The sequence below is a fragment of the Sturnus vulgaris genome, chromosome 1 (assembly GCF_052056855.1).
Source record: "Sturnus vulgaris isolate bStuVul1 chromosome 1, bStuVul1.hap1, whole genome shotgun sequence".
NCBI lineage: Eukaryota > Metazoa > Chordata > Aves > Passeriformes > Sturnidae > Sturnus > Sturnus vulgaris.
The window spans coordinates 156,159,253-156,186,559 of NC_142243.1; the positions used below are offsets into that span (position 1 = coordinate 156,159,253).

The window sequence follows — 27,307 nt, forward strand, 5'->3', positions numbered from 1 at the left end:
GGGCACAGGGCTCTGTGGGGTCTATGGGGTTTATAGGATCTATGGGGCTCAGGGCTCTGTGGGGCACAGGTCCCCCCTCACCCCCCCGTGTCCCCCCAGTTCTCTCCCTCCGACCCACGGGACCCACGGACTGCAGGTGAGGGGGGGGCGGTGTGGGGCCAGGGATGGCCACGAGGGCCATGGTGGCCCAATCCCCGTCCCTGGTAGCCATGGTAGCCCACTCCTGTCTCTGCTAGCCCAATCCCTGTCTATGGTAGCCATGGTAGCCCGATCCCATCCCCGGTAGCCATGGTAGCCCAATCCCCATCCCCAGTAGCCCAATCCCTGTCTCTGCTAGCCCAATCCCCGTCTCCGATAGCCATGGTAGCCCACTCCTGTCTCTGGTAGCCCAATCCCTGTCCCTGGTAGCCATGGTAGCCCACTACTGTCTCCGGTAGCCATGACCGACTCCGTGCTGGCCGCTCTGGGGGGTCAGGGATGGCTGTGGTGCCATGGTAGCCCAATCCCTGTTCCAGGTAGCCATGGTAGCCCACTCCTGTCACTGGTAGCCCAATCCCTGTCCCTGGTAGCCCAATCCCATCTCTGCTAGCCCAATCCCTGTCTATGGTAGCCATGGTAGCCCAATCCCATCTCTGCTAGCCCAATCCCTGTCCCTGGTAGCCATGACCGACGCCGTGCTGGCCGCTCTGGGGGGTCAGGGATGGCTGTGGTGCCATGGTAGCCCAATCCCTGTCTATGGTAGCCCAATCCCTGTCCCTGGTAGCCATGGTAGCCCACTCCTGTCCCTGGTAGCCCAATCCCTGTCTATGGTAGCCCAATCCCTGTCCCTGGTAGCCATGGTAGCCCACTCCTGTCCCTGGTAGCCATGACCGACGCCGTGCTGGCCGCTCTGGGGGGTCAGGGATGGCTGTGGTGCCATGGTAGCCCAATCCCTGTCTATGGTAGCCCAATCCCTGTCTATGGTAGCCCAATCCCTGTCCCTGGTAGCCATGGTAGCCCACTCCTGTCCCTGGTAGCCATGACCGACGCCGTGCTGGCCGCTCTGGGTCCCGCCGCTCCGTTCCTGCGGCCGGACGAGCGCGAGCGCCTGGCGGCCACCACTCGCCCGTTCGATCCCCGCGCCGAGTGCTTCGTGCCCCACCCCACGCTCGAGTTCGTCCGCGGGCGAGTGAAGGACAGAGATGGCGACAGCGTGACCGTGGAGACCGAGCTGGGGGAGGTGACAGCGGGGACGGGGGGGGACGGGGGGGGGGACATTTTGGGGACATTTGGGGACAATTTGGGGAGATTTGGGGACATTTTGGGGAGATTTAGGGGAGATTTGGGGACATTTGGGGACGTTTAGGGGACATTTAGGGGGGATGGGGATATTTGGGGTAATTTTGGGGGGACATTTGGGGACATTTTGGGGAGATTTGGGGGAGATTTTGGGGACATTTGGGGGACATTTGGGGACATGTGGGGACATTTGGGGGGACATTTGAGGCCATTTTGGGACATTTTGAGACATTTAGGGGAGATTTTGGGGACATTTGGGGACATTTGGGGACATTTAGGGGGACATTGGGGGACATTTGGGGAGATTTGGGGAGATTTGGGGACATTTGGGGATATTGGGGGATGTTTGGGGACATTTCGGGACATTGGGGGACATTTTGGGGACATTTTGGGAGATTTGGGGACATTTGGGGGTCATTTTGGGGACATTTGGAGGACATTTAGGGGACATTTGGGGACATTTGGGGACATTTGGGGACATTTGAGGACATTTAGGGGACATTTGGGGACATTTGGGGACATTTGAGGACATTTAGGGGACATTTGGGGACATTTGGGGACATTTGAGGACATTTGGGGACACTTTTGGGGACATTTGGGGACATTTGGGGACAATTTGGGGATATTTAGGGGAGATTTGGGGACATTTGAGGACATTGGGGGGAGATTTGGAGGACATTTAGGGGAGATTTGGGGACATTTGGGGACATTTGGGGACATTTAGGGGACATTTAGGGGGGATGGGGATATTTGGGGTCATTTTGGGGGGACATTTGGGGACATTTTGGGGAGATTTGGGGAGATTTTGGGGACATTTGGGGACTTTTGGGGACATTTAGGGGAGATTTGGGGACATTTAGGGGACATTTGAGGCCATTTTGGGACATTTTGAGACATTTGGGGACATTTTGGGGACATTTGGGGACATTTGAGGACATTTGGGGGACATTTTGGGGCCATTTGGGTCCATTTTGGGGACATTTGGGGACATTTGGGGACATTTTGGGGACATTTGGGGACATTTGGGGACATTTGGGGACATTTTGGGGACATTTGGGGAGATTTTGGGGACATTTTGGGGAGATTTGGGGACATTTTGGGGACATTTGGGGACATTTGGGGACATTTGGGGACATTTTGGGGACATTTGGGGAGATTTTGGGGACATTTTGGGGAGATTTGGGGACATTTTGGGGACATTTTGAGGACCTTGGGGACATTTTGGGGTGTCCCGGGGGGTCTCTCACGGGACCATTTTTTTTGGGGGGGGTTGGGGGGTTGGGGTGACCAAGGCTGCACAGGTGCGGCACAGGTGACATCAGTGTGTGTGTGTGTGGGGGAGGGGAGGAGCCACCTCAGCCCGGTGACCCCTCCCCCCCCCGCAGACGGTGAGGGTGGGGGAGGGGCAGGTGCTGCAGCAGAACCCCCCCAAGTTTGACAGGATGGAGGACATGGCCATGCTGACCTTCCTGCACGAGCCCGCCGTGCTCTTCAACCTCCGCGAGCGCTACCGGGCCTGGATGATCTACGTGAGACCCCTCCCCAAAATAGAGAAACAGGGAGAAATGTACAGAAATGGGAATGGGGGGAGGGGGAGACACCGAAAATGGGGAGGGGGAGACTGAAAATGGGGAGAGAAACCTCGAAAAATGGGGAGGGGGACACAGAAAATGGGGAGGGGGAGACACCGAAAATGGGGGGGGGGGAGACCCTAAAATGGGGAGGGGGAGACACCGAAAATGGGGAGGGGGAGACTGAAAATGGGGAGGGGGAGACTGAAATGGGGAGAGAAACCTCGAAAAATGGGGAGGGGGACACAGAAAATGGGGAGGGGGAGACACCGAAAATGGGGGGGGGGAGACCCTAAAATGGGGAGGGGGAGACACCGAAAATGGGGAGGGGGGAGACTGAAAATGGGGAGGGGAGACCCTAAAAATGGGGAGGGGAGACCCTAAAAATGGGGAGGGGGACACCAAAAATGGGGAGGGGGAGAGACCCAAATGGGGAGGGGGAGACACCGAAAATGGGGGGGAGCCCTTAAAAAAGGGGGGGTGAGGAAATGGGGGAGGGGGAGAACCCTAAAAATGGGGAGGGGGAGACCCTAAAAAAGGGGGGAGACACCAAAAATTGGGGAGGGGAGAGTGAAAATGGGGAGGGGGAGACCCCAAAAATGGGGGGAGAACCCTAAAAATCAGGGGAACCCGAAAATGGGGGAGGGGGAGGGCTAAAATGGGGAGGGGGCCATAAAAAAATGGGGAGGGAAAACCCTAAAAATGGGGACAGGGACCCCCCCCCAGACCCAAAAGATCCAAACCTGGGACCCCTAAACCCCCCCTGGACCCCCCAAAACCCCTCACCTGTCTGTCCCCTCCCCCACACCTGTCCCTGGGGGATGTCCCCACCCCCCCAATCCCCCCCAGACCCAAAATATCCAAACCTGGGACCCCAAATTTGCCCCCCCAGACCCAAAATATCGAATTTTTGGACCCCTAAACCCCCCCTAGACCCCCCCAAACCCCCTCACCTGTCTGTCCCCCCGCACACCTGGCTGTCCCCTCCCCCTCACCTGTCCCGGGGGGTGTCCCCTGACCGCCCCTCCCCCCCCCAGACCTACTCGGGGCTGTTCTGCGTCACCGTCAACCCCTACAAGTGGCTCCCCGTGTACGACCCCCAAGTGGTGGCCGCGTACCGGGGCAAGAAACGCAACGAGGTCCCGCCCCACATCTTCTCCATCTCCGACAACGCCTACCAGTACATGCTGACAGGTGAGGGCACACCTGGGCACACCTGGGGACAGCTGGGGACAGCTGGGCACACCTGGGGACTCACCTGGGGACAGCTGAGGACTCACCTGGGCACACCTGGGCACACCTGGGGACACCTGGGGACAGCTGGGGACACTTAGAGCTCACCTGGGCACACCTGGGGACACCTGGGGACACTTAGAGCTCACCTGGGCACACCTGGGCACACCTGGGGACAGCTGGGGACTCACCTGGGGACACCTGGGACCCACCTGGGCACACCTGGGGACACCTGGGGCTCACCTGGGGACACCTGGGCACACCTGGGCACACCTGGGGACTCACCTGGGGCTGGGGACACATCTGGGGGCAGGTGGGAACACCTGGGGACACTTAGAGCTCACCTGGGCACACCTGGGGACACCTGGGAACTCACCTGGGGACACCTCGGGACAGCTGGGGACACCTGGGCACACCTGGGGACTCACCTGTGGACAGCTGGGGACAGCTGGGGACACTTAAAGCTCACCTGGGCACATCTGGGCACACCTGGGGACAACCGGGGCTCACCTGGGCACACCTGGAGTCAGCTGGGGACACCTGGGGACACGTGGGCACACCTGGGGGCTCACCTGGGGACACTTAGAGCTCACCTGAGCATATCTGGGGACACTTAGGGCTCACCTGGGGACACCTGGGGACACCTGGAGACATCTGGGGCTCACCTGGAGACATCTGGGGCTCACCTGGGCTCACCTGGGGACATCCAAGTCCCCCAGTAGTTCCTCCCAGTTTTTGACCAATCTCAACTGGGAGAGAAGAGAACCCAAAATTCCCCAAATTGTCACAGTCTGGTCACACCTGAGCCGGGACGCACCTGGAGGGGTGGGAACCCCCCCCGAGACCCCCCACCCCCAAATCCCCCAAATCTTGTCCCACCTTACCTGGGAAAGGTTGGAGACCCCCCCCCAAAGACCCTCCACACTTCCCAGCCCTGTGCTCACCTGGGCAGGTGGAGACCCCCCAAGATCCCCGACCTGGTCCCACCTGACCTGGTGCTCACCTGGGCAGGTGGAGACCCCCATCCCCCACCCCAAGACCCCCCCAAATCTTGTCCCACCTTACCTGGGAAAGGTTGGAGACCCCCCCCCAAAGACCCTCCACACCTCCCAACCCTGTGCTCACCTGGGCAGGTGGAGCTCCCCAATCCCCCCCACATCACCTTGACCTGCTCCTCACCTGTACAGGTGCGCTTTGAAGCCCCGTCCTCACCCCCCTCCCCCCCTCTCTCCCCCCACAGACCGTGAGAACCAATCCATCCTCATCACGTGAGTGCCCCGCCCCCCTCCCCACACAGGTGTGGGGTGGGATCAGCTGACCCCTCCCCCCGCCAGGTGACCCCCTCAGGTGACCTCTCCCCCCCAGGGGCGAGTCGGGGGCGGGGAAAACGGTGAACACCAAACGCGTCATCCAATACTTCGCCAGCATCGCCGCCATCGGCGACCGCAAGAAGGAGGCGGCCAACAGCAGCAAGGTACTGGCCACGCCCCCCTCGGGGGGAGGGGTGGGGTCACCTGGGCGTGTCCACACCTGTGGTGTCACCCAACCCCCCCAACCCAACCCCCACCCACCCAGGGCACCCTGGAGGATCAAATCATCCAGGCCAACCCCGCGCTCGAGGCCTTCGGCAACGCCAAGACCGTGAGGAACGACAACTCCTCCAGATTCGTGAGTGGGGCGGGGAATGGGGGCGGGGAATGGGGGGCGGGGAATGGGGGTGGGGTCTATGGGATGGGGTTTATGGGGCAGGATCTTTGTATGATGTTCATGGGATGGAGTCTATGGGGCGGGATCTATGGGGCAGGGTCTATGGGGTGGGATCTATGGGGTGGGATCTATGGGGCAGGGTCTCTCTATGGGCCCTGTGGGGCGGGATCTATGGGGCAGGGTCTCTCTCTAGGCCCTGTGGGGTGGGGTCTATGGGGTCGGATCTATGGGGCAGGGTCTCTCTATGGGTCCTGTGGGGTGGGGTCTATGGGGTGGGATCTATGGGGCAGGGTGTCTCTATGGGTCCTGGGGGGTGGGATCTATGGGGCAGGGTCTCTCTATGGGTCCTGTGGGGTGGGATCTATGGGGCAGGGTCTCTCTATGGGTCCTGTGGGGTGGGATCTATGGGGCAGGGTCTCTCTATGGGCCCTGTGGGGTGGGGTCTATGGGGCAGGGTCTCTCTATGGGTCCTGTGGGGTCCCACCTCTGGCCCCACACAACCCTCCCCCCCCTCCAGGGGAAATTCATCCGGATCCACTTCGGGGCCACCGGGAAGTTGGCGTCGGCCGACATCGAGACCTGTGAGTGCCCACGGGGGGGGGGGGGGGGGGGGGGGGTTGGGCTCCGTCCGTCCGTCCGTCCCCAACCCCCTCCTCACTCATCCCCCCCCCCCCCATCCCCCCTCGCAGACCTGCTGGAGAAATCCCGCGTCATCTTCCAGCTCAAGGCCGAGCGCAATTATCACATCTTCTACCAGATCCTCTCCAACAAGAAGCCGGAGCTGCTGGGTGAGCCCGGCCCCGGGGGCTGCTCCTTCCCACCCAAAAGGGAAATTTGGGGGGGATTTGGGATTCTGGGAATGCTCAGGGGGGTCTCCATCCCACACCAGAGATGCTGCTCGTCACCTCCAACCCCTACGACTACGGCTACGTGTCCCAGGGAGAGGTGAGCGTGGCGTCCATCGACGACGCCGAGGAGCTGATGGCCACCGATGTGAGTGGGGGAGGGGAGGGGTGAGGGGTGAGGGGAGGGGTGGGGGGAGGGGTGGGAGGAGGGAGGGATGAGTCCATGGATGATGGATGGATGGATGATGGATGATGGATGGATGATGGATGGATGGATGGATGATGGATGGATGGATGATGGATGATGGATGGATGATGGATGGATGGATGGATGATGGATGATGGATGATGGATGATGGATGGATGGATGATGGATGGATGGATGGATGGATGGATGATGGATGGATGGATGATGGATGATGGATGGATGGATGATGGATGGATGGATGATGGATGATGGATGGATGGATGACGGATGATGGATGATGGATGATGATGGATGGATGATGGATGATGGATGATGGATGGATGGATGACGGATGATGGATGATGGATGGATGGATGATGGATGATGGATGATGGATGATGGATGATGGATGATGATGGATGGATGATGGATGATGGATGGATGATGGATGATGGATGATGGATGGATGGATGATGGATGGATGGATGGATGATGGATGATGGATGGATGATGGATGGATGATGGATGATGGATGGATGATGGATGGATGGATGATGGATGGATGATGGATGGATGATGGATGATGGATGGATGATGGATGATGGATGATGGATGGATGATGGATGGATGATGGATGATGGATGGATGATGGATGGATGGATGGATGGATGGATGATGGATGGATGATGGATGGATGATGGATGGATGGATGGATGATGGATGATGGATGGATGGATGATGGATGATGGATGATGGATGATGGATGATGGATGGATGGATGGATGGATGATGGATGATGGATGGATGATGGATGGATGGATGGATGATGGATGGATGATGGATGGATGGATGGATGGATGGATGATGGATGGATGATGGATGGATGATGGATGGATGGATGGATGATGGATGGATGGATGATGGATGGATGGATGATGGATGATGGATGATGGATGATGGATGGATGATGGATGATGGATGATGGATGATGGATGGATGATGGATGGATGGATGGATGGATGGATGATGGATGGATGATGGATGGATGATGGATGGATGGATGGATGGATGATGGATGGATGGATGATGGATGGATGATGGATGGATGGATGATGGATGATGGATGATGGATGGATGATGGATGGATGGATGGATGGATGATGGATGATGGATGATGGATGGATGATGGATGATGGATGATGGATGGATGATGGATGGATGGATGATGGATGGATGATGGATGGATGGATGGATGGATGATGGATGGATGGATGATGGATGGATGATGGATGGATGGATGGATGATGGATGGATGGATGATGGATGGATGGATGATGGATGGATGATGGATGATGGATGATGGATGGATGGATGGATGGATGATGGATGGATGATGGATGATGGATGGATGGATGATGGATGATGGATGATGGATGGATGATGGATGGATGATGGATGATGGATGATGATGGATGGATGATGGATGGATGATGGATGGATGATGGATGATGGATGATGGATGATGGATGGATGATGGATGGATGGATGATGGATGATGGATGGATGATGGATGATGGATGATGGATGGATGATGGATGGATGGATGGATGATGGATGGATGATGGATGGATGATGGATGGATGATGGATGATGGATGATGATGGATGATGGATGATGGATGATGGATGATGGATGATGGATGGATGATGGATGATGGATGATGGATGGATGATGGATGGATGATGGATGATGGATGATGATGGATGATGGATGGATGGATGATGGATGGATGGATGGATGGATGGATGATGGATGATGGATGGATGATGGATGGATGATGGATGATGGATGATGATGGATGATGGATGATGGATGATGGATGGATGGATGATGGATGATGGATGATGGATGGATGGATGATGGATGATGGATGGATGATGGATGGATGATGGATGATGGATGGATGGATGGATGATGGATGATGGATGATGGATGATGGATGATGGATGGATGGATGATGGATGATGGATGATGGATGATGGATGGATGATGGATGGATGATGGATGATGGATGGATGATGGATGGATGGATGGATGGATGATGGATGATGGATGATGGATGATGGATGGATGGATGATGGATGATGGATGATGGATGGATGGATGATGGATGATGGATGATGGATGATGGATGATGGATGGATGGATGATGGATGATGGATGATGGATGATGGATGGATGATGGATGGATGATGGATGGATGATGGATGATGGATGATGGATGGATGATGGATGGATGATGGATGATGGATGGATGATGGATGGATGGATGATGGATGGATGATGGATGATGGATGGATGATGGATGGTTGGATGGATGGATGATGGATGATGGATGATGGATGGATGATGGATGATGGATGATGGATGGATGGATGATGGATGGATGGATGATGGATGATGGATGGATGGATGATGGATGGATGATGGATGATGGATGGATGATGGATGGATGATGGATGGATGATGGATGGATGATGGATGATGGATGATGGATGGATGGATGATGGATGGATGGATGATGGATGATGGATGGATGATGGATGGATGATGGATGATGGATGATGGATGATGGATGATGGATGATGGATGATGGATGGATGATGGATGGATGATGGATGATGGATGATGGATGATGGATGGATGATGGATGATGGATGGATGATGGATGCATGGATGGATCCAGGAATTAACGAGTCCTGAGCTGGACCAATGGGCCATGGACAAACCAACACGTCCATGGACGAGCCCATGGCTGGATGTGTCCCCATTGGCCAACGAGTGCAAGGCCAGTGGGTGTTACCCTCGCCTGGTGACCATCACAGCAGAGGCCACGCCCTCACCTGGCCCCGCCCCTCCCCCCTTCCCAGAGTGCCTTTGATGTCCTGGGCTTCACGGCCGAGGAGAAGGCCGGCGTCTACAAGCTGACGGGCGCCATCATGCACTTCGGCAACATGAAATTCAAGCAGAAGCAGCGGGAGGAGCAGGCGGAGCCCGACGGCACCGAAGGCGAGTCGGGACGAGGGATGGGGGGGTGACGCCTCAGGGTGGGCTCACCAGGTGAGGTCACACCTGAGCGCGCCTGTCCCGCTCCGCAGATGCCGACAAATCCGCGTACCTGATGGGGCTGAACTCGGCCGACCTCCTCAAGGGTTTGTGCCACCCGCGCGTCAAGGTGGGCAACGAGTACGTGACCAAGGGCCAGAGCGTCCAGCAGGTCTACTACTCCATCGGCGCCTTGGCCAAGGCCATCTACGAGAAGATGTTCAACTGGATGGTGGTGAGGATCAACAACTCTCTGGACACCAAGCAGCCGCGGCAATATTTCATCGGCGTCCTGGACATCGCCGGATTCGAGATCTTCGACGTGAGGCTCGGGGCGGGGCAGCGGCCTTGGGCGTTTCGGGGGTGCCTTTGAGCTGGTTGGGTGTTGAGTGGATCTCCCGCAGCTTCACGGTGAAACCTCGGGGGGGGATTTGGGTCTTTGAGTTGGCATCGTTGAGTGTTGATCTCATGGATGCCATTGGGCGTTGAGCCCTTTGGGTGTTGAGTTGGTCCTCTTGACCACACTGGGCATCGTTTGGAACCCTTTGGGTCTCATCTTGGCCCCACTGATCTCACTGGATGTTCTGTTGCCCCCACTGAGTGTTGAGTTGACCCCATTGGGTGTTGATGAGTTGACCCCACTGAGTGTTGAGTTGACTCATGGACTCAGTTGACCCTGTTGGGTGTTGAGTTGACCCCATGGACTGAGTTGACCCCATTGGGTGTTGTTGAGTTGACCCCATTGGTTGTTGAGTTGACCCCGTTGGGTGTTGAGTTGACCCCATTGGGTGTTGAGTTGACCCCGTTGAGAGTTGAGTTGACCCCATTGAGTGTTGAGTTGACTCCATTGGGAGTTGAGTTGACCCCATTGGGTGTTGAGTTGACCCCGTTGAGTGTTGAGTTGACCCCATTGGGTGTTGAGTTGACCCCATGGATTCAGTTGACCCCGTTGGGTGTTCAGTTGACCCCATTGGGTGTTGAGTTGACCCCGTTGAGTGTTCAGTTGACCCCACTGAGTGTTGAGTTGACCCCATTGGGTGTTGATGAGTTGACCCCATTGAGTGTTGATGAGTTGACCCCATTGAGTGTTGAGTTGACCCCATTGGGTATTGATGAGTTGACCCCATTGAGTGTTGAGTTGACTCCATTGAGAGTTGAGTTGACCCCGTTGGTTTTTGAGTTGACCCCATGGACTGAGTTGACCCCATTGGGTGTTGTTGAGTTGACCCCATTGGTTGTTGAGTTGACCCCGCTGAGTGTTGAGCTGACCCCATTGGGTGTTGAGTTGACCCCATTGAGTGCTGAGTTGACCCCATTGGGAGTTGAGTTGACCCTATTGGGTGTTGAGTTGACCCCGTTGGGTGTTGAGTTGACCCCATTGAGTGCTGAGTTGACCCCATTGGGAGTTGAGTTGACCCCGTTGAGTGTTGAGTTGACCCCACTGAGTGTTGAGTTGACCCCATTGGGAGTTGAGTTGACCCCATTGGGTGTTGAGTTGACCCCATTGGGTGTTGAGTTGACCCCGTTGAGTGTTCAGTTGACCCCATTGAGTGTTGAGTTGACCCCATTGAGTGTTGAGTTGACCCTACAGCCTCCACCCCCCCACCCCTCCCTCTCCTCCCCCAGTTCAACAGCTTTGAGCAGCTCTGCATCAACTTCACCAACGAGAAACTGCAGCAATTCTTCAACCACCACATGTTCGTGCTGGAGCAGGAGGAGTACAGGAAGGAGGGCATCGAGTGGGAGTTCATCGACTTCGGCATGGACCTGCAGGCCTGCATCGACCTCATCGAGAAGGTGCCACCACCCCGGGGGGCTCGGGGGGCTCGGGGGGTTGAGGGATGAGGACCCATCCAGTTGGGTGCCCCACGAGCAGATTTTGGGGTGTCCTCGGTGCGTCCTCTCCGGCCGACGAGATCCGCTTGTCCCCAGCCCATGGGGATCATGTCCATCCTGGAGGAGGAGTGCATGTTCCCCAAGGCCTCGGACATGACCTTCAAGTCCAAACTCTACGACAACCACCTGGGCAAGTCGGCCAATTTCGGCAAGCCGCGGAACGTCAAGGGCAAGTCCGAGGCTCATTTCTCGCTCGTGCACTACGCCGGCACCGTGGACTACAACATCCTGGGCTGGCTGGAGAAGAACAAGGACCCCCTCAACGAGACCGTGGTGGGGCTCTACCAGAAATCCGCCCTCAAGCTCTTGGCCCACCTCTTCTCCAACTACGCCGGGGCGGATTCTGGTGGGTGATGGAAGGGGTGGAGAAGACAACGCCCACGGGGGGGTTGTCATTGTCCCCACCTCACCCCAGCGCTCTCCTCGGCAGGTGGCGACAGCGGGAAGGGCAAAGGAGCCAAGAAGAAAGGTTCCTCCTTCCAGACGGTCTCAGCCTTGCACCGGGTGAGGGACCCGCCCTGGATCCTCTGTGGGGCGGGGGGAGGAGAACCCCCGGTGTGGAGGGTGGTCCCACCTCCCCTCGGCCCCTCCCCCGCTCTCCCATTGGTCACCCTCCCCTCTCCTCGCCAGGAGAACCTCAACAAGCTGATGGCCAACCTCAAGACCACCCACCCCCACTTCGTCCGCTGCCTCGTCCCCAACGAGCGGAAGGAGCCGGGTGAGCCCAGGGTGGGGAGGGGAGGTTGGGGTGTGGGCGTGGCTCGTGGTTGACCCCTCACCTGTATCCCATCCCCCCCATCCAGGTGTGATGGACAACGCCCTGGTCATGCACCAGCTCCGCTGCAACGGGGTCCTGGAGGGAATCCGCATCTGCCGCAAGGGCTTCCCCAACCGCATCCTCTACGGGGACTTCCGCCAGCGGTGGGGACCAGGAGGGGGTTTGGGGACAGGGGACGACCCCACCGGGGCTGAACTCGGGGGGTCACGTCCTGTCTGACCCCCAGGTACCGCATCCTGAACCCCGCGGCCATCCCCGAGGGGCAGTTCATCGACAGCCGCAAAGGCGCCGAGAAACTCCTGGGCTCCATCGACATCGACCACAACCAGTACAAGTTTGGGCACACCAAGGTGAGGCCGTGGGGTCTCTGTCACCTGTGGTGCCACCATCCAAGGTGAACGTGGACCTCGTGGTCCCAGGATCACCGTGTCCACCTGTCCATCCCTGTGTCCACCTGTCCATCCCCGTGTCCATCCCTGTGTCCATCTCCATATCCACCTGTCCCTCCCCATGTCCACCTGTCCCTCCCTGTGTCCACCTGTCCATCCCCGTGTCCACCTGTCCATCCCCTGTCCACCTGTCCCTCCCCGTGTCCACCTGTCCATCCCTATGTCCATCTCTCCATCCCTGTGTCCATCTGTCCCTCCCCATGTCCATCACCTGTCCACCTGTCCATCCCCATATCCACCTGTCCATCCCCATGTCCACCTGTCCATCCCCATGTCCATCCCCGTGTCCACCTGTCCATCCCCGTGTCCACCTGTCCCTCCCCTCAGGTCTTCTTCAAGGCGGGGCTCCTGGGGCAGCTGGAGGAGATGCGGGACGAGCGCCTTTCCCGCATCCTCACGCGAATCCAGGCGCGGGCGCGGGGGCAGCTCATGCGCCTCGAGTTCAAGAAGATCGTGGAGCGCCGGTGAGGCGGGGTTGGACTTTCTGCTCACCTGCTCACCTGCTTGGGGACGTGGTGGCACCTGTGCCCTCCTCCTCCTCCTCTTCCTCCTCGTCGTAGGGACGCGCTGCTGGTGATCCAGTGGAACCTCCGGGCCTTCATGGGCGTGAAGAACTGGCCGTGGATGAAGCTCTACTTCAAGATCAAGCCCTTGTTGAAGAGCGCCGAGACGGAGAAGGAGATGCAGGTGGGAGGAGTGGGTGGGGCAGGGCGGGATCACCGATGGTTTGGGGGTGTTGGGTGAGGGTCTCTGACCCCCTCGGGGTCTCTCCTGGAGCAGAACATGAAGGAGGAGTACGGGCGGCTCAAGGACGCCCTGGAGAAGTCGGAGGCGCGGCGGAAGGAGCTGGAGGAGAAGATGGTGTCCATGCTGCAGGAGAAGAACGACCTCCAGCTGCAAGTGCAGGCTGTGAGTGAGATCACCCCCCAAAAAAAACCCCACGCCATGGGGGTGACCACCACCCCCACCACCCCCACCACCCCCTGGGATGACCCCGCCTCACCCCCCCCCCGCCCCCCCCAACAGGAGCAGGACAACCTGAACGACGCCGAGGAGCGCTGTGACCAACTGATCAAGAACAAGATCCAGCTGGAGGCCAAGGTGAAGGAGCTGACCGAGAGGCTGGAGGATGAGGAGGAGATGAACGCCGAGCTGACGGCCAAGAAGAGGAAGCTGGAGGACGAGTGCTCGGAGCTGAAGAAGGACATTGATGACCTGGAGCTGACCCTGGCCAAGGTGGAGAAGGAGAAACACGCCACCGAAAACAAGGTGAGGGTGGGGAGAGGCCTTGGCCTCAAGGTGAGGGGACTTGAGTCTGCTCAGCCTTGTTGGGTTGGGTTGAGGAGACTCAAGGCTGGTTGGGTTGGGATGGGTTGGGTTGAGATGACCAAGGATGGTTGGGTTGAGGAGACATAAATTGGTTGGGTTGGGTTGAGTTGGATTGGGTTGGGATGACCAAGGATGGTTGGGTTGAGTTGGGTTGGTGAGACACAAATTGGTTGGGTTGGGTTGGGTTGAGACAACCAAGGATGGTTGGGTTGAGTTGGGTTGGTGAGACACAAATTGGTTGGGTTGGGTTGAGATGACCAAGGATGGTTAGGTTGAGTTGAGTTGTGTTGGGCTGGGTTGAGTTGGGATGACCAAGGATGGTTGAGGTGGGTGCAGAAGACATGAGATATTGAGTTGAAGACACCCAAGGCTGGGTTGGGTTGAGGATACCCAAGGCAGGTTGAGAAGATCCAACGTTGATTGGGTTGAGCTCACCGAGAATACCCAAGATCCTTTGGGTTCCCCTGCTTTGAAACAACCTCATTGGCTGAGGTGAACATCAACCTGCCCCGACTCCGCCCCACCCTGGACCCTCCTCCCACAGGTCAAGAACCTGACGGAGGAGATGGCGGGGCTGGACGAGAGCATCGCCAAACTGGCCAAGGAGAAGAAAGCTCTGCAGGAATCCCACCAGCAGACCCTGGACGACCTGCAGGCCGAGGAAGACAAAGTCAACACCTTGACCAAGGGCAAGGTCAAGCTGGAACAGCAAGTGGACGACGTGAGTGTGGCTGGACCCACCCCAGGACCTCCCGAGGAACTTCCGGGGTGAAGAGGAGCAAAAGTTGAGGTTTCTCCTCATTTCTGGGTTCCCTCACAGCTCGAAGGCTCCCTGGAGCAGGAGAAGAAGATCAGGATGGACCTGGAACGGGCCAAGAGAAAACTGGAAGGCGACCTGAAGCTGACCCAGGAGAACATCATGGATCTGGAGAACGACAAGCAGCAGCTGGAGGAGAAGCTCAAGAAGTGAGGCTGGATCCTCCTGCCAGGTGAGGTCCAGTCGAGGGTCACAGGTGAGGCCTCACCTGCCTCCCCTTCCTCCACAGGAAGGAGTTTGAGATCCACCAGCAGAACAGCAGGATCGAGGACGAGCAGGCCCTGGCTCTGCAGCTCCAGAAAAAACTGAAGGAGCTACAGGTGGGGGGGGAAAAGTTGGCTCCGTGTCTGTTTGGGTTGGACTGGAGAACCTCCAGGTGGTTGGGTTGGGTTGAAGAGTAAACCTGATGGTTGCATTGGAGAGTGTCAAGGTGGTTGGGCTGAGTAGAAGAGGCTCCACTTAGATGGGTTGGTTTTGGTGGGGTTGAAGAGTCTCCAACTGGTCGGGTTGACTTGAATGGTCTCCAGCTGGCTGGGCTTACTTGAATGGTCTCCAGTTGTTGGGTTGGGTTGGGTCTCCAACTGGTTGGATTGACTTGAACAATCTCCAGCTGGTTGAGTTGGGTTGGATCTCCAACTGGTTGGGTTGACTTGAACGATCTCCAGCTGGTTGAGTTGGGTTGGGTCTCCATGTGGTTTGGGTTGACTTGAATGATCTCCAGCTGGTTGGGTTGGGTCTCCAACTGGTTGGGCTTACTTGAATGGTCTCCAGTTGTTGGGTTGGGTTGGGTTGGGTTGGGTTGAGTTGAGTTGGGTTAAAGCGTCCCAAGCTGCTTGGGTTGGGTTGAGTGGAGGGATTTGGTGGATCCCAACCCAGCACTTTCTTGGCACGCAGGCGCGGATCGAGGAGCTGGAGGAGGAGCTGGAGGCCGAGCGGACGGGCCGAGCCAAGGTGGAGAAGCAACGCTCGGAGCTGTCGCGGGAGCTGGAGGAGCTCAGCGAGCGGCTGGAGGAGGCCGGAGGCGCCACCTCGGCCCAGCTGGAGCTCAACAAGAAGAGGGAGGCGGAATTCCAGAAGCTGAGGAGGGACCTGGAGGAGGCCACGCTGCAGCACGAGGCCACGGCGGCCGCGCTGAGGAAGAAACACGCCGACAGCGTGGCCGAGCTGGGAGAGCAGCTGGACAACCTCCAGCGAGTCAAGCAGAAGCTGGAGAAGGAGAAGAGCGAGCTCAAGCTGGAGCTGGACGACCTCAGCGCCAACGTGGAGCAGCTGATCAAGTCTAAGGTAGGAGGAGGTTGAGATGGAGAGCAGGGAATTATGGGATGGTTTGTGTGGGGCAGGACCAACGGGATCATCCAGTTCCATCAACCCATGGGCAGGGACATCTTCCACCAGACCGGGTTGGGTTGGGTTAAGTTGGGCTGAAGAGTCTCCAGCTGGTTGAGTTGGGGTTGAGCATCCACCTTGTTGGGTTGAGTTGTGTTGAAGAAGCTTCAGCTGGTTGAGCTGAAGAGTCTCCAAGTGGTTGGGTTGGGTTGAGCTGGGTTGAGCTGAAGAGTCTCCACATGGTTGGGTTGAGTTGAATTGAGTTGGGTTGGGTTGAGCTGAAGAGTCTCCACATGGTTGGGTTGGGTTGAGTTGGATTGAGTTGGGTTGAGCTGAAGAGTCTCCACATGGTTGGGTTGGGTTGAGTGCAGCATTGGGTGGATCCCACCCAGGGACACCTTCCAGTTCAGGTGACCCCAAACCCCGTCCCCCCCGGCCTTGGCCATGGCCAGCAATGGGTCATGTGCACTCCCCCGTGGCCTCTGGCCCCTCCCACAGGTGGCCATGGAGAAGGTGTCGCGCTCCATGGAGGACCAGGCTGCCGAGCACTTGGCCAAGCTGGAGGAGACCCAACGCGTCCTCAACGACGCCAACACCCATCGGGCCAAGCTGCAGACGGAGAACGGTGGGAGCTGACCCAAACCAGCCCCTCCCCCTCCCCCATGGCTGAACCCCCATCCCCCAGCCCACCTTCCCCCCAGCCCACACCTGAAGCCCCGCCCCCCCCCCCCCCGTGCAGGTGAGCTGTCGCGGCAGCTGGAGGAGAAGGAGGCGCTGGTGTCGCAGCTGACCCGCGGGAAGGTCTCCTACACCCAACAGCTGGAGGACCTGAGGAGGCAGCTGGAGGAGGAGATGAAGGTGGGGCCTGGTGGGGGGTGAGAAGATCTGGGGTGGGGGAGGGTCCAGGTGGGACACAGGTGTCCTTCACCTTTGTGGTCATTGGTTCAGAAGGGTTGGGTTGGGTTGGGTTGGGTTGGGTTGGGTTGAGTTGGGTTGAATTGGGCTGGGTTGAGTTGGGCTGGATTGGGCTGGGTTGGGCTGGGTTGGGTTGGGCTGGGTTCAGTTGGGTTCAGTTGGGTTGGGATGGAATGACTGGGTTGGGTTGGGCTGGATTGGGTTGGGTTGGGCTGGGCTGGGTTGGGCTGGGTTGGGTTGGGTTGGTCCATCTGCAGTGCTTCCATCTAAGAGAGGTTCCACTGTGGAAGGTCCAAATAGGGTTGGGTTGGTCTGGAGAAGATTGGGTTGGTCTCCAGAAGGTCTGGTTGGGTTGTGGTGCCAAAGAGCAGCTCCTGCTGGGCTGGAAACCCCAAGAAGCTCAAGTTGACCTGGATCCAATGGTCAAGAAGGTGTAGGGAAGGTTGGGTTGACCTGGAAGAGGTTGGGTTGGTCAATGGAAGGTCCAAATAGGGTTGGGTTGACCTGGAAGAGGTTGGGTTGGTCAATGGAAGGTCCAAATAGGATTGGGTTGACCTGGAAGAGGTTGGGTTGGCCAATGGAAGGTCCAAATAGGATTGGGTTGACCTGGAAGAGGTTGGGTTGGTCAATGGAAGGTCCAAAGATTATCACGTTGATCTAAAGTGGTCTAAGGAGGGTTGGCCAATGGAAGGTCCAAATAGGGTTGGGTTGGTCTCCAGAAGATCTGGTTGGGTTGTGGTGCCAAAGATCAGCTCCTGCTGAGCCAGAGGCACCCAAGGGGTCTCCGGGTGACCGAGACACGACGGTGCCGCCGTCCCCTGAGCAGGCCAAGAACGCGCTGGCGCACGCGCTGCAGTCGGCCCGGCACGACGGGGACCTGCTGCGGGAGCAGTACGAGGAGGAGAGCGAGGCCAAGGCCGAGCTCCAGCGCTCGCTCTCCAAGGCCAACTCCGAGGTGGCCCAGTGGAGAACCAAGTACGAGACTGACGCCATCCAACGCACCGAGGAGCTGGAGGAGGCCAAGTGAGTCATGGCGCCCTGGGTGGGGATCGTGTGGGGTCAGAGGGGTGGAGAGCAGCCACTGGAGAAGGGTCTGGAGAAGGTTTTGAGGTTTTGGAGCAGGCCAAGTGAGTCATCATCCCATTCATGGAGCTTCTGTGGGGGTCAGAGGGGTGGAGACCATGCACTGGAGAAGGTTCTAGAGAAGGTTCTGGAGGTTTCAGAGGTTGAGCCACCTCCCCATGGACGGCTCCTGTGGGTTCAGAGTGGAGAGCACTCACTGGAGAAGGTTCTGGAGAAGGTTCTGGAGGAGGCCAAGTGAGTCATGACCCACGGATGGAGATTCTGTGGGGTTGGGGAGGTGGAAACCAACAGAAAAGGATCTGGAGAAGGTTCTAGAGGTTGAGTCACCTCCCCATGGATGATTTCTGTGGGGTCAGAGTTGGAACCACCCCCTGGAGAAGGTTCTGGAGCGAGCAGAGTGACCTGGAGATGGTAGAGGAGGTGCAGAGCAGAACCTTGACCCATGGCCGGGTGGGAGAAGGTTTGAGCTGCCCCACCTGGCCCGTGGGTGAGCCCAGGTGGTCCCTGGGGCAGGAAGAAGCTGGCACAGAGGCTGCAGGAGGCCGAGGAGGCCGTGGAGGCCGTCAACGCCAAATGCTCCTCGCTGGAGAAAACCAAGCACCGGCTGCAGAACGAGATCGAGGACCTGATGGCCGACGTGGAGCGCTCGAACGCCGCGGCCGCAGCCCTGGACAAGAAACAGAGGAATTTCGACAAGGTGGGCGGGCGTGGCAGGTTGGGGGGGGCGGGGCCAGGTGGCTGCGAGGTGACACCTGGATGTCCCCAGGTGTTGGCCGAGTGGAAGCAGAAGTTCGAGGAGTCGCAGACGGAGCTGGAGGCGTCGCAGAAGGAGGCCAGGACGCTCAGCACCGACCTCTTCAAGCTGAGGAACATCTACGAGGAGTCCCTGGAGCACCTGGAGACCTTCAAGAGGGAGAACAAGAACCTCCAAGGTGACACCACAGGTCCCCCCCCCCCCCCCCATGCCCACCTGGGCGTTCCCCCCCGTTCCCACGGGGTCTGATGGGGATCTCACCTGGGCAGAGGAGATCTCAGACCTGACCGAGCAGCTCGGTGCCAGGTTGGGTTGGAATGAAGAGTCTCCACGTGGTTGGGTTGGGTTGAAATGAAGAATCTCCACATGGCTGGGTTGAGTTTGGTTGGGTTGAAATGAAGAGTCTCCACATGGTTGGGTTGAGTTGGGTTGAGTTGGGTTGGGTTGTGTTGAGTGCAGCATTGGGTAGACCCCACCCAGGGACACCTTCCAGTTCAGGTGACCCCAAACCCCGTCCCCCCCATTCCCACGGGTCTGACGGGGATCTCACCTGGCCAGAGGAGATCTCGGACCTGACCGAGCAGCTCGGCGCCGGCAACAAATCCATCCACGAGCTGGAGAAGATCCGCAAACAGCTGGACGCCGAGAAGCTGGAGCTCCAAGCCGCTCTGGAGGAGGCCGAGGTGGGACAAACCTCCCTGTCCCCTCCAGGTGTGACACCCACCCTCCGTGCCCCTCAAGGTCCTCTCTGTCCCCACCCCAGGCCTCGCTGGAGCACGAGGAGGGGAAGATCCTGAGGGCGCAGCTGGAGTTCAACCAGGTGAAGGCGGAGTACGAGCGGAAATTGGGCGAGAAGGAGGAGGAGATGGAGCAGGTGAAGCGCAACCACCTGCGCGTGCTGGAGTCGCTGCAGACGTCGCTGGACGCCGAGACCCGGAGCCGTAACGAGGCGCTGAGGCTGAAGAAGAAGATGGAGGGCGACCTCAACGAGATGGAGATCCAGCTGAGCCACGCCAACCGTGGTGCCAACGAGGCCCAGAAGCAGGTCAAGGCTCTGCAGGGTTACCTGAAGGTACCTGTCCGCGAGCGGGGAGGGGTGGGAGGGGCCTGTCCATGGGGACATGGAGGTACCTGGAGGTTCCTGTCCATGGAGATCTTGGTGTGTTGGAGGTTCCACCACCCAACTGGGATGGTTCAATGGACCCACCACCCCCTTCCCCCCACCCCATGGCCAGGTGATCCCATCACCCCATGACCAGGTGATCCCCCCACCCCATGGCCAGGTGATCCCACCACCCCATGGCCAGGTGATCCCACCACCCATGGCCAGGTGATCCCCCCACACGATAGCCAGGTGGTCCCATTATCCCATAGCCAGGTGATCCCACCACCCATAGCCAGGTGATCCCACCACCCCGATCCCACCCCCCAGGACACCCAGGTGCAGCTGGACGCGGCGGCGAGCTTCGGGGAGGAGCTGAAGGAGAACGTGGCCATGGTGGAGCGCAGGAACGCGCTGCTGCAGGCGGAGCTCGAGGAGCTCCGTGCTCTGGTGGAACAAACCGAGAGGGCTCGGAAATTGGCCGAGCAGGAGCTGATCGAGGCCAGCGAGAGGGTCCAGCTCCTCCACTCACAGGTGAGACCTCACCTGCCTGCCAGGTGAGCGGCCACCTCCGGCCAAGGATGGGGCAGCCCAGGAGAAACAGCTCTGGGTGCTCGGTTTGGGGACCTCGAGGTGGCTCGGAGCGGTGTGGAGTCCACAGGCCCAACTTCTCCTGAAGGGTTGGGTTGGTCTAAAGAAGGTCCAAGAAGGGTTGGGTTGGTCAATGGAAGGTTGGGTTGGTCCATGGAAGGTTGGGTTGGTCATGGAAGGTTGGGTTGGTCCAAGCAAGGTTGGGTTGGTCCATGGAAGGTTGGGTTGACCCAGGCAAGGTTGGGTTGGTCAATGGAAGGTCGGGTTGGTCAATGGAAGGTTGGGTTGTTCCAAGGAAGGTTGGGTTGGTCAATGGAAGGTCGGGTTGGTCAATGGATGGTTAGGTTGGTCAATGGAAGGTTGGGTTGGTCCATGGAAGGTTGGGTTGGTCAATGGAAGGTTGGGTTGGTCAATGGAAGGTTGGGTTGGTCCATGGAAGGTCAGGTTGGTCAATGGAAGGTTGGGGTGGTCAATGGAAGGTTGGGTTGGTCCATGGAAGGTTGGGTTGGTCAATGGAAGGTTGGGTTGGTCAATGGAAGGTTCCAAGTCCAGGGGGCAGTGGGGGGATGGGACAGCAGCCCCCGGGCCGCCCCCTGAGACCCCTCCCCGCCCCCCCCCAGAACACCAGCCTCATCAACCAGAAGAAGAAGATGGAGGGCGACATCTCCCAGCTGCAGGCAGAGGTGGAAGAGGCCGTCCAGGAGTGCCGCAACGCCGAGGAGAAAGCCAAGAAAGCCGTCACCGACGTGAGTGCAGCCCCGAGACCACCCCCACTGGGGGCCACCACCCACCACCTGCCACGGACTTGTCCCCCCACAACCAGGCGGCCATGATGGCCGAGGAGCTGAAGAAGGAGCAGGACACGAGCGCGCACCTGGAGAGGATGAAGAAGAACATGGAGCAAACCATCCGCGACCTGCAGGGCCGCCTGGACGAGGCCGAGCAGTTGGCGCTCAAGGGCGGCAAGAAGGAGCTGCAGAAGCTGCAGGGCCGGGTGAGGGAGCTCGAGAACGAGCTCGAGGCCGAGCAGAAGAGAAACGCCGAGAGCGTCAAGGGCATGAGGAAATCAGAGCGGCGCCTCAAGGAGCTCAGCTACCAGGTGAGAACCAGGCACAGGTGAGAACCAGGCACAGGTGAGGAGCAGGTACAGGTGAGAACCAGGCACAGGTGAGAACCAGGTACAGGTGAGGAGCAGGTACAGGTGAGGAGCAGGTACAGGTGAGAACCAGGCACAGGTGAGAACCAGGTGCAGGTGAGAACCAGGTACAGGTGAGGAGCAGGTACAGGTGAGGGCTAGGTACAGGTGAGGAGCAGGTACAGGTGAGAACATGGAGGTGAGACCTTGGAGGAAAGAACACAGATGTGAGACCATGGGGATGGGTCAGGGAGCTCAGCTACCAGGTGAGGACCAGGCACAGGTGAGGAGCAGGTACAGGTGAGGAGCAGGTACAGGTGAGAATGTGGGGATGGGTCAGGGAGCTCAGCTACCAGGTGAGGACCAGGTACAGGTGAGGAGCAGGTACAGGTGAGAACCAGGTACAGGTGAGAACCAGGCACAGGTGAGGAGCAGGTACAGGTGAGGACCAGGTACAGGTGAGGAGCAAGTACAGGTGAGGAGCAGGTACAGGTGAGAACCAGGCACAGGTGAGAACGTGGAGGTGAGAACATGGGGGTGGGACCATGGGAGTGAACCAAGGAGCTCAGCTACCAGGTGAGGCTCAGGTGAGAACACCTGGATAGGTCACGGAGATCAGGTACCAGGTGAGACTCAACCACCAGGTGAGACCCTTGAGGTGGGTCATGGAGCTCAGGCACCAGGTGTCACCACCTGGGTGGATCAAACTCACCTGCCAGGTGAAGCCATTACCAGCCCAGCCTTTTCTGTCACACCTGTGGGACACCTGGCAGAGATGGTGGCCCCAGGGACAAAGATGACCCAGAGCATTCCTTGGGTGGCCCAGAACACGGAGCTGGTGGCCAGGAGGGCACAGGAAGTGTCTGGGAAGGGAAACTGAGGTGTCCCTGTCCCTGTCCCTGTCCCCATCCCCGTCCCTGTCCCCGTCCCTGTCCCCATCCCTGTCCCCATCCCCATCCCTGTCCCTGTCCCCATCCCTGTCCCCATCCCCATCCCTGTCCCCATCCCTGTCCCTGTCCCTGTCCCTGTCCCCGTCCCTGTCCCTGTCCCCTGTCCCTGTCCCTGTCCCCATCCCCGTCCCTGTCCCCATCCCTGTCCCCGTCCCTGTCCCTGTCCCCATCCCTGTCCCCATCCCCATCCCCATCCCTGTCCCCATCCCTGTCCCTGTCCCCATCCCTGTCCCCATCCCCGTCCCTGTCCCCGTCCCTGTCCCCTGTCCCCTGTCCCCATCCCTGTCCCCATCCCCATCCCCATCCCCGTCCCCGTCCCCGTCCCTGTCCCCATCCCTGTCCCCATCCCCATCCCCATCCCCATCCCCATCCCCATCCCCGTCCCCATCCCTGTCCCTGTCCCCATCCCTGTCCCTGTCCCTGTCCCTGTCCCCATCCCTGTCCCTGTCCCTGTCCCTGTCCCCATCCCTGTCCCCATCCCCATCCCCATCCCCGTCCCCGTCCCCGTCCCTGTCCCTGTCCCTGTCCCTGTCCCCATCCCTGTCCCCATCCCTGTCCCTGTCCCTGTCCCTGTCCCTGTCCCCATCCCTGTCCCTGTCCCTGTCCCTGTCCCTGTCCCCATCCCTGTCCCCATCCCTGTCCCCATCCCTGTCCCCTGTCCCCGTCCCTGTCCCCATCCCTGTCCCTGTCCCCATCCCTGTCCCCATCCCTGTCCCTGTCCCCGTCCCTGTCCCCACAGACCGAGGAGGACAAGAAGAATCTGCTGAGGCTGCAGGAGCTCGTGGACAAACTGCAGATGAAAGTGAAATCCTACAAGAGACAGGCGGAGGAGGCGGTGGGTGAGGGGACGGGGGAGGGAAAAACGGAATTCTGGGATGGGAAAACGGAATTCTGGGATGGGGGAATGGAATTCTGGGATGGGGAAATGGAATTCTGGGATGGGGAAATGGAATTCTGGGATGGGGAAATGGAATTCTGGGATGGGAAAACGGAATTCTGGGATGGGGGAACGGAATTCTGGGATGGGAAATGGAATTCTGGGATGGGGAAACGGAATTCTGGGATGGGAAATGGAATTCTGGGATGGGGGAAACGGAATTCTGGGATGGGGAAACGGAATTCTGGGATGGGAAATGGAATTCTGGGATGGAAAAACGGAATTCTGGGATGGAAAAATGGAATTCTGGGATGGAAAAATGGAATTCTGGGATGGGAAAACGGAATTCTGGGATGGGGAAACGGAATTCTGGGATGGGAAATGGAATTCTGGGATGGGGACATGGAATTCTGGGATGGGGAAACGGAATTCTGGGATGGGGAAACGGAATTCTGGGATGGAAAAACAGAATTCCGGGATGGAAAAACAGAATTCTGGGATGGGAAAACGGAATTCTGGGATGGGAAAATGGAATTCTGGGATACATGGATGGAATTCTGGGATGGAGGGATGGATTATGGAATTTGGATGATGGATGGATGGAATTCTGGGATGGAATTCTGGGATGGAGGGGAGGAATCCATGGATGGAGGGATGGATGGTGGATTTTGGGTGGTGGATTTTGGATGGTGGATTTTGGATGGTGGATTTTGGGTGGTGGATTTTGGGTGGTGGATTTTGGATGGTGGATTTTGGGTGGTGGATTTTGGGTGGTGGATTTTGGATGATGGATTTTGGATGGTGGATTTTGGAATCCGTGGATGTTTGGAGCCGCCATCGATGGACGGATCCACGGGCGGCGCCACGGGGGGGACGGACAGACGGACGGAACCATCTCATCCCCGGGGGGGTGGGGTGGCACCAGCACGTCCCCACCTGTCCGGTGCCACCCCCGTGACGTCGCCCACCCCTCCCCCCAGGAGGAACAGGCCAACACCAACCTGGCCAAGTTCCGGAAGGCGCAGCACGAGCTGGACGAGGCCGAGGAGCGCGCGGACATGGCCGAGAGCCAGGTGAACAAACTGAGAGCCAGGAGCCGCGACTTCGGCGCCAAGGTGGGGCCTCATGTCACCCTGGTCACCCCTGTCACACCTGTCACACCTGGCACCTGTCACCCCTGTCACCTCTGTCACCTCTGTCACACCTGTCACACCTGGCACCTGGCACCTGTCACACCTGTCACCTCTGTCACACCTGTCACACCTGTCACACCTGTCACACCTGTCACACCTGTCACACCTGTCACACCTGGCACCTGTCACCTCTGTCACCCCTGTCACACCTGTCACACCTGTCACACCTGTCACACCTGTCACACCTGTCACCCCTGTGACCTCTGTGACCCCTGTCACACCTGTCACACCTGTCACCTGTCACCTGTCACCTCTGTGACACCTGTGACACCTGTGACACCTGTCACACCTGTCACCCCTGTGACCTCTGTGACCCCTGTCACCTGTCACCTGTCACCTGTGTCACCCCTGTCACACCTGGCACACCTGTCACCTCTGTCACACCTGTCACACCTGTCACACCTGTCACCCCTGTCACACCTGGCACCCCTGTCACCCCTGTCACCTCTGTCACCCCTGTCACCCCTGTCACCCCTGTGACACCTGTCACCTGTCACCTCTGTGACCCCTGTCACCTGTCACCTGTCACCTGTGTCACCTCTGTGACACCTGTCACCTGTCACCTCTGTCCCCTCCTGTCCCCCCGGACATTCTCTCTTCTCTCCCATCCCACTCCAGAAGCTGCACGATGAGGAGTGACCGCCCTGAGTGACCACCCTGAGTGACCACCCTGAGTGACCGCCCTGAGTGACCGCCCTGAGTGACCCAATGACCACCCTGAGTGACCGCCCTGAGTGACCGCCCTGAGTGACCGCCCTGAGTGACCCAATGACCACCCTGAGTGACCGCCCTGAGTGACCGCCCTGAGTGACCGCCCTGAGTGACCACCCTGAGTGACCACCCTGAGTGACCCAATGACCACCCTGAGTGACCGCCCTGAGTGACCGCCCTGAGTGACCGCCCTGAGTGACCCAATGACCACCCTGAGTGACCGCCCTGAGTGACCGCCCTGAGTGACCGCCCTGAGTGACCCAATGACCACCCTGAGTGACCACCCTGAGTGACCACCCTGAGTGACCGCCCTGAGTGACCCAATGACCACCCTGAGTGACCGCCCTGAGTGACCACCCTGAGTGACCGCCCTGAGTGACCGCCCTGAGTGACCACCCTGAGTGACCACCCTGAGTGACCGCCCTGAGTGACCGCCCTGAGTGACCCAATGACCACCCTGAGTGACCGCCCTGAGTGACCGCCCAGGAGTGACCCAATGACTACCATGAGTGACCCCCATGACGTCACAAGTGACCCCATGACCACCATGAGTGACCACTCAGGAGTGACCACCCAGGAGTGACCCCAACCATGGCATGAGTGACCCCCACGATGCCACCACGAGTGACCCAATGACCACCAGGAGTGACCCAATGACCACCAGGAGTGACCACCCAGGAGTGACCACCATGAGTGACCACCCATGATAATGATGATGAAGATGAAGATGATGATGGTCACCATGAATGACCCAATGACCACCATGAGTGACCACCCATGGTGATGATGATGAAGATGAAGATGATGATGGTCACCATGAATGACCCAATGACCACCATGAGTGACCACCCATGGTGATGATGATGAAGATGAAGATGATGATGGCCACCATGAATGACCCAATGACCACCAGGAGTGACCCCCATGGTGATGATGATGATGATGGACCCACCACGGCCATGATGGACTTGATGATGATGATGATGATGAAGATGATGATGATGATGATGATGATGATGATGACGATGGTCACCATGAGTGACCCCCACCCCCACAATGGACCCTCCCCCCTCTCACCACCCCCCACCCCCCGTCCAAGACGAGGGGACCCCGATGCCATTATTAATTAATTAATTAATTAATCAATCGATTAATTAATTAACGAGCCACAGGGGGGGGACACAATGTCCCCTCGGCCACGCCCACCCCAAAAACACGACCCTGAGCAGCAGCAGGAGTGAGCTTTAATTGGGGACATTGGGGACATCAATGGGGACATTGGGGGGACATTGGGGACATTGGGGACATCAATGGGGACATCAATGGGGACATCAATGGGGACATCAATGGGGACACTGGGGGGACATTGGGGGACATTGGGGGGACACTGGGGGGACATTGGGGGGACATTGGGGGACATTGGGGGACATTGGGGGACATTGGGGGGACATTGGGGGGACATTGGGGAACATTGG

General features: G+C 58.4%; 1 protein-coding gene across 1 annotated transcript; it reads left to right on the top strand.

Annotated features, from left to right (window-relative positions):
• Positions 1-1,018: 1,018 nt before the first annotated feature.
• LOC106864493 (myosin-6-like) lies at positions 1,019-27,100 on the top strand. Its single transcript, XM_088164670.1, has 38 exons — positions 1,019-1,219; positions 2,664-2,807; positions 3,887-4,043; positions 5,323-5,350; positions 5,448-5,556; positions 5,658-5,750; positions 6,307-6,370; positions 6,479-6,577; positions 6,679-6,782; positions 9,752-9,890; positions 9,980-10,248; positions 11,553-11,723; positions 11,859-12,168; positions 12,253-12,326; positions 12,453-12,540; positions 12,626-12,743; positions 12,827-12,950; positions 13,377-13,513; positions 13,610-13,736; positions 13,830-13,958; positions 14,076-14,318; positions 14,923-15,099; positions 15,199-15,344; positions 15,425-15,515; positions 16,090-16,479; positions 17,020-17,146; positions 17,261-17,379; positions 18,263-18,459; positions 19,033-19,216; positions 19,286-19,451; positions 19,832-19,956; positions 20,037-20,345; positions 20,706-20,909; positions 21,587-21,712; positions 21,790-22,065; positions 23,791-23,886; positions 24,909-25,043; positions 25,740-27,100. The coding sequence occupies exons 1-38, from the start codon at positions 1,019-1,021 to the stop codon at positions 25,758-25,760; spliced, it is 5,817 nt and encodes a 1,938-aa protein (XP_088020796.1). The 3' UTR covers positions 25,761-27,100.
• Positions 27,101-27,307: the final 207 nt, after the last annotated feature.

Coding starts and splice junctions, on each gene's coding strand:
- LOC106864493 (XM_088164670.1), top strand. CDS start 1,019: ATGACCGACGCCGTGCTGGCCGCTCTGGGTCCCGCCGCTCCGTTCCTG. Junction 4,044..5,322: donor CTACCAGTACATGCTGACAG/GTGAGGGCACAC, acceptor CTCCCCCCACAG/ACCGTGAGAACCAATCCATC. Junction 20,910..21,586: donor TCCAGCTCCTCCACTCACAG/GTGAGACCTCAC, acceptor GCCCCCCCCCAG/AACACCAGCCTCATCAACCA.